Raw genomic sequence first — 14,227 nt, 5'->3', positions numbered from 1 at the left:
CGGCCGGGGTTGCGGGGCTTGGGGCCGGGCCGGAGGTGCTCAGCCGGGGCTGGGCCAGCGCGCTCAGCCGGAACCAGGGCCGGAGCTGCTGGGGCCCGAGCCGGGCCCGGGCCAGCTCTGCTGGGGCCCGAGCCAGGCCCGGGCTGCTCGGCCGGCGCCGAGCTGGCGCGCTCGGCCGGAACCTGGGTCACCACCCTGGGGCCGGAACCGGGGCCGGAGCCGCTGGGGCCACCGGGCGCCGCTCGGCCCGGGCTGTGCCTCCCCGGAGCTCTCCTCCTCGCGCCCCCCCACCCCAGCTTACCTGCTGCTGCCTCCCGCTTGCCCCTGCTTCTTTTCAGACTTACCGCGAAGATCTGATTCGCAGGAAGCAGGGGAGGGGGAGGAGCGTTCGGGGGAGGGGAGGAGGGGGAAGACAGCTGTGGGGCCGGACAGCGTGGTAAGGCTGCAGGGGATGGGGGGAGCCGGGAAGGGGCTTTGGGTGCCCAGCGGCGCTTGGCCGCCGCTTTTCTGTCTATAAATAGCCGACCGGGGGGAAATCCCGGACATTTTTAGATTTTTAAAAATCCCCCCCGGACGGCTATTTATAGACCGAAAAGCCAGACATGTCCGGGGAAATCCGGACATATGGTAGCCCTAATTAAAGAAGGTACTAACAGTGATTCCCCCAAGAGACAGTGCCCCCTCCCATAATTTGTCCCCCACACTTTAAAATCCAACAGTTTCACCAAGTACTAAAATCTCTTGGGTCTTCTGTTAAAACTTGTAAGCTACTGTCTGTAGAAACCATTGATTGTATCTGTCCTGTGAAAGACACTTTATTACTACGTAAAACTTACAAACAAGTTAATTAACTTTGTTCTTAAAGTAATTGATACAATGTAAAACAAATGCTATAAGCTGTTAAGTGACTTTCACTTCATTGTAACAGCAACGGCTCCTAGGAACAGACTAATCACAGAGGGTGGGGAAGGGCCGCGAGTCTCAAATGAATTAGCACACACCCCGAAAGTGGTGGAGACAGTAAATTAAAATATGGTTAAAATATTAAATGTATGTGGATGAATGCTTGATGTACATGAATGGTTAAGGAGGTGCCAGCCTAGAAAGGGAGTATCCATCGGCCGAAGAATGTGTCAAGTGAACTACCAGACAACCCCCGGAGGGTAAACTGGGATCCACCCCATCACCTGGAAGGATGAGAAACACAAACTTTGGACAGTGTGGAGCCACCAGGAATGTGCCACTTTGGATAGTGTGGACTCTGAGCCACCAGGAATGAGCCATCTGCTAATTAAGTCAGCAACAGCAGAATGAAACAGATCCCATAGAATAACGTAGGAATTAATTCCTATAAGAATGGACTCTAAAGACTGAGGACTTTGAGTCTCAGGTTCTGCTGCCAGCCTCCAGGAGCATCAGGTGCATCTGACACAGACTCGGCTCCATCCTCATGACCAAGATACCTGGCTAGTAACTTGACATGAGCAACTTCTGGGCTGGTAACTATAACACCTATACAAAACTTAAATAAATAATTGTGTAAATAAATAAATGTATGTATGTATATATGTATGTATAAGAAATAAGTAGTCAAACAATGTTGTTTACTTTTATCTTTTGCTTTATCATTATATTTACAATAAATGTGGCATCTTTGCCTTATCCCTCTTAATAAGATCCGCTGGTTTTTATTCTATTGGTATAACACCTAGACTACCAACACTGTGTGTGCATATGTACAGGGCCGGCTCCAGGTACCAGCCCGGCAAGCAGGTGCTTGGGGCGGCCGCTCCGGAGAGGGGTGGCACGTCCAGCTATTCGACGGCAATTCTGCGGACGGTCTCTCACTCCCGCTCGGAGCGAAGGACCTCCCGCTGAATTGCCGCCGATCGCGGCTTTTTTTTTTTTTTTTTTTTTTTTTTGGCTGCTTGGGGCGGCCAAAACCCTGGAGCCGGCCCTGCATATGTAGTATATACAACTGCTGTGCGTTTGCTGAACATGGCTAACAATGTCAATAAAATTACTGTCAAACCCTAACCCTGGACAGAAGGAAAGCTTAATGATGGGTCTGGATCACTTTATTATTTTACCGCTTCATGCACAGATGTGGAATATTATACAGTTCTGTACTATCAGAAGACCTGATACTAGTTATAGGAATATTTTAAACACACTGCTTAATTAAGAGCATATGAAGTCATACTAAAGACCTACCCAAAATACCTATGAAGCATGATCCAAATATGTTTTGTAATGCAATTTATCAAAAAAGATTCAAACATTTAATAAAGGTTTATGGATTGAGGCTATCTGGACTCACCTTTACTACATAACAATAATGTTAAATGCTTTCGGTATTAATTTATCTAGTATAATAAAGGAAGAATGTTCTCAACAGCAACTGATAAGCTGCAAAGACTTTCCACAGCCATAATTTAACCAAACACATTTCAAAAGGCACTTTCTCTAGAAAGTGATTTTAAGTTGCACTGATTTAAAATGCACTGTATCTGCTTATATCACCCCGGCAGTTGTTTACAAATAAATGTTTTCATCTTGTAATACGCATCTTTTTTCCCCATTTTGCTACTTCACTGAGTATTAAAATTTTGGAACTATATAAGTTACTACAGTAAAATTCTCAGGTTAAATGGGATAAATTGAACAGCCCATAAAGTCACTAGACAAAATGTAAAATATTCAATTTTTCTTTCTGTATGTTCATGATTTTTATAAGAATTTTTAAACAAAAAACGACACCAATAAAATAGCTACATGATATTTACATCTTAGACATTTCGAAAATAAAACATCTTAAACATCCAATAGTCAAAGACAAATACAAGTTATTGCCAATCTGGATTCATTCTAATGATAAACCAAAAATACTTCAAAAATATAACAAAAACTAGATTAACAAATTTATTTGGGCATAAGCTTTCGTGGGCTAGAACCCACTTCATCAGATGCATGTAGTGAAAACTACAGGAGCAGGTATAAATACAAGAAAGGATGGGGGTGCTTTACCAAGTGTGAGGTCAGTCTAACGAGATAAATCTATTAACAGCAGGATACCAAGGGAGGAAAAATAACTATTGAAGTGGTAAGAGAGTGGCCCATTACAGACAGTTGACAAGAAGGTGTGAGTAACAGTAAGGAGAAATTAGTATCAGGGAAATTAGGTTTAGGTTTTGTAATGACCCAACCACTCCCAGTCTTTATTCAGGCCTAATCTGATGATATCCAGTTTGCAAATTAATTCCAGTTCTGCAGCTTCACGTTGGAGTCTGTTTTTGAAGTTTTTTTTGTTGAAGAATTGTCTGTTATTGAGTGACCAGAGAGACTGAAGTGTTCTCCTACTGGTTTTTGAATGTTATGATTCCTGATGTCAGATTTGTGTCCCTTTATTCTTTTGTGTAGAGACTGTCCGGTTTGGCCAATGTACATGGCAGAGGGGCATTGCTGGCACATGATGGCATATATCACATTGGTAGATGTGCAGGTGAACGAGCCCCTGATGGTGTGGCTGATGTGGTTAGGTCCTATGATGGTGTCATGTATTGTGACAAAGTTCCTCCTCTATCTTGGTGGGTCCTGCGCTTATTGGTGGATTTTCTTGCCTCAGAGATTCACCATGTGGGTTGGGGAACAGCCCAGAGACCTTCCCCTCTGGAAGAACCCACAGTCCAGGTCAATTGGGAGGTTTGGGGGGAACCCGGGCCCGCCCTCTACTCCGGGTTCCAGCCCAGGGCCCTGTGGACTGCAGCTGTCTATAGTGCCTCCTGTAACAGCTGCATGACAGCTACAACTCCCTGGGCTACTTCCCCATGGCCTCCTCCAAACACCTTCCTTATTCTCACCACAGGACCTTCCTCCTGGTGTCTGATAATGCTTGTGCTCCTCAGTCCTCCAGCCAGCACACCCTCTCACTCTCAGCTCCTTGCGCCTCTTGCTCCCAGCTCCTCACACTCGCACCACAAACTGAAGTGAGCTCCTTTTAAAACCCAGGTGCCCTGATTAGCCTGCCTTAATTGATTCTAGCAGCTTCTTCTTAATTGGCTCCAGGTGTCCTAATTAGCCTGCCTGCCTTAACTGGTTCTAGCAGGTTCCTGATTACTCTAGTACAGCCCCTGCTCTGGTCACTCAGGGAACAGAAAACTACTCATCCAGTGACCAGTATATTTGCCCTCTACCAGACTCCTGTACCCCACTGGTCTGGGTCTGTCACAGTATTTATACTTGCTCCTGTTCCTGTATTTTTCACTCCATGCATCTGAAGAAGTGGGTTCTAGCCCACAAAAGCTTATGCCCAAATAAATTTGTTAGTCTCTAAGGTGCCACAAGGACTCCTCGTTGTTTTTGCTGATACAGACTAACACGGCTACCACTATGAAAACTAGATTGTCTTCGTTTACTGATCCGCAAAATGTATTCATATTTTGACCAACTGTAAACAAGGACCCAAAATTTTTCTGGACAGACAACTCATCTAACATCTAATAGCAAGAAATTAAGAGTAAGAAAATTCAACCCAATCTTCTTATATTTTTTAAGCAGAGCTGATTATAGGTGCCATATCACATCTTACCTCTTGATCTGATAGCTACAATAGTTGGTGGAATTTTGAATTGTCTTTTAAAATTGTGTCAGTTTTCCTATGTTTTGAGTGAACACGTCTAGGCTGAGACACACGCTCAGCCTCTAGGCTTATTCAGTATTTGGCCACTCTCCTGAAGCTGCCAACAAGGGTATGTGTTGGAATGGTGGGGTTTTCTGGGGTCGGGACATGTGTCAATTAGCTCCCTTCATTCCTCAAGTGGCCTACAGTTAAATGCCAACAAAAAACCAAACAAAAACAAAAAAAGACCCAAGGAAGAAAAACCTACATTAATTCTTCAGTCCTACACATTTCACCATTACTAATCTCATACATTCGGATTCCCTTATTTCTCAGCTATACTGTCAATTATGACTCAGAAAATGAAACAGCAAATGAAACAGAAAAACTGGTACCAATGTATTGGTAATTTAACCAGATAGCAGTCAACTAATTCTACAGAAAATGAAAATTCCAGTGACTAAAAGTATCCAATTTTCTATTCAGTATAATCGTTTATTTGATCCATAACCCCTACATGAGTATTTTAATGCAGTACTCATTTTCTTCATCTAGCATATCACCATGTGTTATTATTTCCTATGCATATGTCTATAGCTAAACAGCTAAACAACTACACGGAAGGCTCATTGAAATATAAAACACTCAAAGCAACCAAAAAAGATCCTTGCTGCATCTCGTATTATCTTGTGCCCTAGATCAGGTTCACATTTGGGCACAGTAATGCAATCCATTGCACAACAGGGTTAAGAATAAAATTAGTGTCACAGCAACTATAATCTTTTGGGGTCAAAGTTACCCAGTGTAGTAGGTGCTGCTGAAGGTCGTCACTTTAGTAGAGCCACCATGGGCAAGGGCAACTGTGGACTGGATAGACAGGGGTACTCCACCTGGGCAAGCTGCGGCAGAGATAGGCTCTGTGCTGACTCTGCACAGGCCATCACAGAAGTTTGGAGGCAGGCCCGAGGAGAAGCAGGCTAGGCCACTAAGTCCACAGTTGCAAATGTCTGTATAGGAGCTGTGTCTAGAGTGAAACTTTAATTCTAACACAGAGGCTATAGTGGCAGCCAGGAAGGGGATAACAAAACTATATAGCACTGGCAAGTGTGTGGTTTCTGTCCTGCCAAGATCCACACAGTTCCCCAAAGTCTATTGGGTCATTTGCGAGGAGCTTGGGAATCTCATTCTTAATGCAGGAACAAAGATTGTTCATCTATATCCCCAGGTTGGTGCATTAGGAAACTCTAGTCAAAAATGAAGGACTGCTGGCAACCCTACACTCATCACTCTAGCAGCTGATCACCTTCAGTATTTAAACAGGTTTGGGGCTTAAGAGAGGCTTCAGTGGTGCCCCAGACCTCTGCTAAGTGATAAATCTCACCCTCCAAGCAGTTTTATTCTTTTATGTAAGTGCTTTACCATCTTCAATCTATACATTTACATATAAAATTAAAATGTAAAGAGTTAACTTACCAGAGGTATAGGGAAGTGTGTTGCATATTGCAAATGGCGAAGGAGGTCATAACTGGATGGAAAAATCAGTTCTCTCAGTTTTTCCCTCTTCACTGACTTCTCACTGTTAATTGAAATTCTTCTGTCTAACAAAGAGTTGACATTCTCACAAGACTCCCCAGGCATTGGAGAAAAAATCTAAGTAATGTAAAACAAATGGTTAAGATTACTGGAAACTGAAACATTCACAATTCAACCATTGCATGATTGCCTTGATTCTGCTCCTATTTACCTCAATGGAGATGCTCAGCATTTAAACCATCATGAGAAAAGAGAATCAGACTCAACATTTAAAAAATATACTATATAACATTACCCCAAGTATTTGTACAGTGTGTATTTACAGACTAACAGTGTTTTGATATGCTGGAGATGGCCTAAGGGACAACTGTGGAAATCAGTGAGAGCTCTCCAATGTAGAAATGAAGCGATGCTGTAGCAGGGGGGTGTATGGAGATGATGACGCAATACCCTATACTTGTAACACTACAAGGATTGAAAATGAAAGAATAGTGGCCATATGACAATAACAACGTGGTTCTAGTTCAGAATCATGGAGAACACATTTTTGTGCAAATAGCAAGCAAGGGGCAAAGAAATGCAGTGTTCAGAAAAATCAAAAATTAAACCTACTGGAAACTCCGAACCAAAATCTGTCTTAAAGTCACTCTTGTCTACATCATCAAAAATATTAGTGGTTCCTGAGTCAATGCCCATATGTTCCATAATACTATGTTCCTAATAATCACCAGAGAGAGAAAAAACACCAGTCAGATTATAATGAAAATTCTGTTTGATTGGTCATAAAGACAAAAATTCCACCCATTTAAAATTAAGAAATATTTTATTGTTTAAAATCAAGCAAAAACAAACCATTCCTACTGTCAATATTCACAATATTCCCTAATTTATAAAAGGTTTTCTAATTCATACCCATATTCCAAAGATAATCAAGGACAGATGGTTGAAAGGAAGACAAAGACAGATAGCACATTTTGTTCACCAAGAATCAGCATATGTACTAGGGTGACTCTGCCCATAGGGGCTCCTATAGAACTCAAAACTGCTTCCACCAGTATTGCTACCTGCCCTCCTCTGATGGATAGTACTTTCTCTGATGCATGTGTCCCTGTGGACACCATACGGTGTAATCTGAACATATCCCATGTCCTCAAGTTTCAATCAGGTTGTGAGACTGTGGGAGCTGAAAAGGAAACTGAGGAAACACAAGAAGCAGACCTTTGGTACTATATGGGCTGTGCTACAGAATGATTTCACCTCAGCAAATTAAGGACCGGATGTAAAGTGCACTGAAGTTAATGACAGCCTTTCCCCATTTACTTTGATCTGCTCTCCTGAAACTCAGAGATTCCAGCTGGGATTGTACATGTATAAGCAGCACTGCCTTGCATTATCATCTTCAGCTGAAGAGAATTCATTATACCTGCACTGCAGCTGGGGTATTTCAAAGCACCGGGATAGAGACACATTTGACCTGGGACTCCAAATGCAACAGATTATTTTCATTTTCACCTCTTTCCAATTATTAAAAGATCAGGTTTGAAGTGCTGCATTCCTTGTGTGGAGGTCTGCTTTTAAAAGGATGCTACTGATGCTGAACCTTGAATGCAGGAGAAATAAGTGAAGAGGTGTATTTTTACCTCCAATTTCACATCAGGGTCCTTAGAATAGTGTTCATCCACAGTTTCTCCAGTAGGTGAGCGTGGTCGAGTGGTTGCAGTAACTGACAAGTCTCCACGTGATATTAAAGTGCACATGTATGCATCATGGGAGAAAACGTCATGTCGAATAAACTCGCAAAACAGCAGCACCAGATTCACAAATTCTGTCTTCTCATATTCACTGTTTGGGTCAGCTGCCAAAAAAAGTAATTGTAGTTTAAAACATAAATTTGCTCTTCAATTCCACAAAAATGTCTTAAAAACCATTTTTAACCATAGCTGCTGTTTTTTATTTTTGTCTTCTAAGAACTGCTTTTCTTCTCTACATAATAAGCCAAATCTAATCCAGTGCCGCATAACTGGCATACTTAGACTGAACTTTCTTCTGGCAGTTTATTCCAAAGCATTCTGCTCCATAGACTTCTGCCCACATTGTATTACTGGCAGGTTATTCACTGCTCTCCATGTATTTCTACCATGTTTAACAATGTATGAGCATATTACATATTGTAAAAATGGACACACTAGGATCTCTCTCTCTCTCTCCCCCCCCCCGGCCAAATAAGTCTTCATGATTTTGTTATGTTTCTATCTATTAGGGCATTTTAGGTTCTTACTAAACACCTTTTGAACACAAACCCTTAAATCCTTTGAAATATTTTAGAAAACTATTTGGAAGATTATTTTACTACAGATAAATGTTATCTTTATTTTTTCAGTTAAACATACTCATGTGTATCTGAGAAAAGAAAGAAAGAAAGAAAGATCCACTTTTGCCAATGAGCTACCATTGGCTGACAAAGAATCAAGAATGAATAATCATTTTTGAACGTGACTATTTTACTTAATATTTGCATTTGTCACAGCAGTATTAAAATTTTACTCAGTTTGTAACACATCAAGCATTTCATGTTTGTAATCATGCAGAGGTAGCAGAAAGTAGCTCTTTACCACAACTTCTTTAATAGGAAACAACATCTCCAGCTAGCCACAAATTCAACTCATCAACAAGTATTTGAAACCAAAATGAAGTTACACTGTAAAATCTGAAACTAGTTCAAAATACAATCATTGTTCTACAAACAGCAATAATTTGCTGTAACATTAAGCAATTTATGGATGAACGAGCGAGTTTGGTTAGGTCATGCCTAACTTTTGGCAAACAAAGGCCTTCTTCTACTTTTCACCCCGATGCACCTTTTATAAACTCTGTTTGTTGTAGTTCTCAATATAGTACACTATCACACTTAGGTTGTTACAGGCCAGTTATGCTATCACTTTAAAACAGAACTACCAGAAGTGTACACCTGCAAAACTAAAGTGAAAATTTCAGTTCATTCCTGAATTGGGAAGGAAGCCAAAGCTCACTAAAAAAATGTTAGCTATAAAATTAAAATAATCTAAGTTTAAAAAAAAAATTGTTCAAAGGACAGATAAAATTGCACACAGCTTCAAAAGTAGACCCCCCCAAATGCGGAGAAGTGGTAACTCAGAGGAGTGAAAGAAGTATCTTTTTTAAAAGTACAATTATAGTATAGCAATTTTTCCTCTGTTGATAGATACCATCTGCATAGTATTCTCATTCTTGGAGACTGAGTAGCTCACACAGTATCTCAAAAGTATTCAAGTACAATACATTCTGCAGCAAGTTTAACAAGAAGGCCAATATGCAACCCCACAAGTACCACGCTGAATGATTTCAACATACTTTTGTTTTATGTTTCAGATAGAAAAGAGAAGGGAAGGAAAAGATACCTCAAAACATCACCAGAAAGGTCTAAGAAAATTGAGCTTCATAAAATGAGTAATTCAAAATTTAGCTATCTCAAATTCCCAAAATGAAAAAAAAAAAATCTCTAAAGAAAAAGTGAGCTAGGCACCCCTACTTTGAAAAAAGGTTTGTGTGACCCAAGAACCTCCTGATGCCAACTAGCAGAGGGCACAGGGATATGTAAGGGTACTGGGATCCCCAAAAGAATGTAATATAAGAGGCCTAGAGAAAGCATGTTACACTAGTCATCATAATTAATGTGAAATGTATGTATGGAAAATACATGAAGACTTATGTAGAGATGCTGAATATTATATCCTCTAGGCCTTGTAGTTAAGGGCAGATCAATCAAAGATAGCATGCCTTGAGACAAACCTCCAGACAGAAGATGAGACACTTAACTCCCTGCTGAACCATTGATGTATTGTGTATCTTACAAAAGAAGTTTATTAGCATACTGAGTCAAATGCTCATGAAGCGTTTACAGAGATTTCAGAAGGAAATCAACAGGAAGAAGTGAACAGCACAGGGAGAGGGACCCTGTTTTCAGGTGAAGATCAAAGTTCTTGCTTATATCTAGGGTGCAGATGAATCCCTGGGTATCCTTCAATCTGCAAAGACAAATTACCATTTGGCTTGAATTTATGAAAGAAGGATCTCAGCCATCCTGGTTGAAAACGCTGTGGGGAAGACTTGTGGTAAGATATCATGTAGGAAAGAAGAATTTACTCACTCTGTGCAGTAATTGCGGTTCTTCAAGATGTGTCCTGCTATGGGTGCTCCATTTCAGATGCGCATGTACCTGGCCTGCACATGTATCCTGTGCCTCCTCATGCCAGACACCAAGGTTATGTAGTGATGTGCAGGTGAACCACCTTAAGTTCCTTTTCCACTCAAACATCTCCATAGAGAACAGTCTGAAGCAGAGGGGAAGGGAGGCTGGGTAGTGGAACACCCATAGGGGGACACATCTCAAAGCACTGCAATTACTGCACAGGTGAGTAAATTCTTCTTTCATACAGGATAATTTACCACAGCATAGTGCTTTGAAAACGTAAGTAGTGAAGCCCACGGAGTAGCCCTACGTATCTCAGACACCATTATGTTTTTAAGCAATGCTATGGATAATGGCTATGGATGCCTGTGGTTCTATAACAAGTAAGAATACATCCAGATATTCAACTTGGTAGTCTTTGAGCAGAAATCATAGATCTCTTGGACCCATCTGCAAAGGAGAGGAACAGCCTTGGTGACCTTCGAAATTGCTTGGTCCTATTCAAGAAGGAGGCCAGATACTTTAATATCAAGGATATGATAACATGACTCCTGCAGAGAGTTATGTGGCTTCAGGAAAATCACTGGTAGATTAATAAACTGGTTAAGGTGGAACTCCAAGAGATTCTAAAGTAAGAATTTAGGATGTGGGCGAAAAGAAACCCTTATCCTTGAAGAATACCGTAAAACAGGTATCTGCCATCAAGGCACCAATCTCCCCAACTTTATGGGCCAACATGATGGCTACTAAAAAGGCCATCTTCACAAATAAATGGACTAAAGAACAAGTTGCCATAGGATCAAATGGATGTTTCATAAAATAATTGTTTACCAGGTTAACATCCCAGGTCGGGGTGGGGTCTTTTGTCTGGGGGTAAAGCGCCCTCAAACCCTTAATAAACCAAGATGATATAGGATGAGCAAATATGGAAACTCCCTCTATAGCCAGAAGAAAGGATGATATTGCAGCCAAATTGACCTTAATTGAGTTAACTGATAACCCCGATTTCTTCAGATCCACCAAATAATCCAGGACGACAAAGAGGCACAGATCCAGGCAGGAAGCAGCAATGACAGCATCAATGAGAGAATCTCTTCCATTTCTGCAGGTAAGTAGCAGAAATTGACTTCTTCCTACTATTCAGTAACACCTGTTGCACTTCCTCAGTGCAGGAGGATTCTTCCCACAAACACCTAGATCGGGGTGAAGTGACCCACATCCTGCGAGAGGAGATAAGGAATGGTGAGGAGCTTGAGCAGTGGATGGATACACAGATGAAGCAGGTAAGGATACTAAACTTGTCTCAGACAGGTTGGTATTATTAAGATAAATCCTGTGTCAGTGGAGTTGGAGGAAATGCATACAACAGATCATTCTTCTGTCCCCCGAAGAGTGGCATCCCACATCCCATCTTGAGCAGAAAAGAGGACACTTCTTGTTCCTGGAGGTGGCGAAGAGATCCACCTCCAGCAGACCCCGTCTTTGGAATACATTATAGAGCACTTGACAGTCTAGCTCCCATTCACAATTGTGTGAAGTCTCTGCTGATGACATCGGTTGCGATGTTCCGAATGTCTGGGAGGTAGAGCACTGACATTCTATCTGATGAGCTATGCACCAGTTCCATAGCTTCACAGCTTCGGTGCACAGAGGAGCGGGGACTTGTTCCTCCCTGCTTGTTGATGTAAAAAGTGCAGGAAATGTCCGTCATGACACTTATTGATTTGTCCGTGATGAGAGATAGGAAACGAAAGCAGGCATTCCTGAGCGCCCTGGGCACCAATAGATTGATGTGGAGATTGGTTTTCTGAGTTATCCATCTGCCCTGAGTTGTAAAAGCATTGAGATGAGTTCCCCATCCTAACAGTGATGCATCTGTTGTTAAAGTTAGCAATGGAGTTGGGCACCAGAATAGAATGCCTGCGCAGACACGGAGTTGATCTTTCCACCAATCCAGGGAGTTCCTCACTTAAAGAGGAACCATCACCTGTCTATCCAAGATGTCTGACTGGAAAACAGGTTGTTCTCAGCCAACCTTGAAAGCTTTGGAGAGGTAGCTTTCTGTGATCAGTCTCAAAAGTACAAGCTGTCATGTGTCCCAAGAGCTGAAGATCGTTCTTTACAGTGGTCAGAGAATTCCCATGAATTGTCCGTGCAAACCTAATAAGACTACAAACCTGTCTGAGGGAAGGTAGGCTCTGGCTGTCAATGAGTCCAAAGATGCCCCTATGAACTATGTTCTTTACAGGGGTTATTGTGGATTTTCTCACATTTGGCTGGGACACAACTCTTGGAAAAGAGCAAGAGCTGTTTGGATTGAAGAGAGCGCTGCTTCATAAGAATGGTCCTTGAGTAGCCCGTTCTGAAGATACGGGAAGACAAGGATTGCCTCTTGTCAGAGATCAGAAACCACTACCGCCAGAACCTTGGAAAACACCCTTGGGGCAAAAGAGAGACCAAAGGGAAGCACTTTGTATTGGAAATGATCCTGGCCTATAGTGAATTATAGATATTTCCTGTGCAAAGAGTGTACCACTATATGTAAATATGATCTTGTTGGTCAAGGGCCAAAAACCAATCCCCCTTCTCCAGTGAATCAATTATAACTTTCAGAGTCACCATCCTGGATTTTTGAGGCTTTATAAACTTGTTTAGAAATCTTAGATCTAAGATCGGTCTCTACCCTCCAGCCTTCTTTGGTATATGGAAATACTTCTAGTAAAACCCCTAGTCCCTGTGAGAAGAGGGACCAGCTCTATTGCTCTTAACCAGAGGAGAAAGTTCATCTCCTGTCTTAATACAAGCTCACGAAAAGGCATCCCTGAAGAGGGACATAGAAGAAGAGTTGAAGGGATGGAGTGACATAAAATGGATGGTATAGCCTGATGTTATGACCTCTATAACTGACTTGTTTATAGTAATTCACCTCCACACGTTCTGGAAATAGGAAAGGCGGCCCCAAAAGGAGGGTGGTGGGCAAATAGGCACTGCTGTAAAATCAGTGACATGGGAGGATTCAACCCCTTGACTGGCCCATCAAAACTGCTGCTTAGAAGATGATTGGGTGGTCATGGAGGGCAGATGGGCAGCCCTCTTTGTCTGAAACTTATATCTTTTCCTGGGGGGCTCAGTGGATCTATGGAATCTAGAAAACTGAGCAGGACACAATCTCTGGGTAGTTTGTGACCTACTAAACCTCCTCTTATTTGTAGGTGTATATATGCCCCGAGAACATAAACTGGCTCTAGAGTCCTTCAGTGTATGCAAGGACTCGTCTATGGTCTCCAAGAAAAAGCCTACGACTGTCGAAGAGGAGGTCCTCACAGGTGTTCTGTACTTCTGTCAGAACCCCGAGAGCTGGAGCCAGGATGCCCTGCACATAACTACCGGTGTGGAGATGGATCCTGCATCTGCTGCCAACAGGTCCAAGGATGCTTGAAGAGTGGTCCTGGTTGTCCCTCAAACGATGGACTGGAATTGTTCCCTATGTTCCTGTGGCAGGTGTTGCAATAACGGCCATCAATCAATTTTGTGAAACTGTATTTGGCCATGACCAGCTGATAGTTTGTGATCCTGAAGTGCAGGTTTGTGGATGAACAGATCCAAATAGATCCAGTCTCTTTCAGTCCTTGTCATGACCTGGAGACGTGTTGCCTGGCCTGCTCATTCACTGCATCCACTACTAGGAAGTTAGAAGAAATCACAGTCCTTAAGAGGAATACAATACTTTTTATCCACCTTTTTCAACTTTAGAGAAATAGTTGCAGGTGTTTGCCACACAGTCTTACCTTGTTGATGGGTAATGCCACCCTGGAGGGTGTTGCGGACCATAGAATATCCAACAACTTGTGCTGTGAATCCCTAACCAC

At 42.1% G+C, this 14,227-nt stretch overlaps 1 protein-coding gene across 1 annotated transcript in view; it reads right to left on the bottom strand.

The window, feature by feature from the left end:
* MED12L (mediator complex subunit 12L) overlaps positions 1-14,227 on the bottom strand; it is a 306,083-nt gene that overhangs the window by 207,328 nt on the left and 84,528 nt on the right. The window contains exons 13-15 of the mRNA XM_065411423.1: positions 7,792-8,006; positions 6,764-6,868; positions 6,092-6,268 (exon numbers count right to left, since the gene is read on the bottom strand). Coding sequence (XP_065267495.1) covers positions 6,092-6,268; positions 6,764-6,868; positions 7,792-8,006 — 497 coding nt within the window. The remainder of the gene's footprint in view (positions 1-6,091; positions 6,269-6,763; positions 6,869-7,791; positions 8,007-14,227) is intronic.

The sequence above is a fragment of the Emys orbicularis genome, chromosome 9, assembly GCF_028017835.1.
Source record: "Emys orbicularis isolate rEmyOrb1 chromosome 9, rEmyOrb1.hap1, whole genome shotgun sequence".
Lineage (NCBI taxonomy): Eukaryota > Metazoa > Chordata > Testudines > Emydidae > Emys > Emys orbicularis.
The sequence above is the reverse complement of the archived record's forward strand: the minus strand, read 5'-3'. Positions and strand labels throughout refer to the sequence as shown.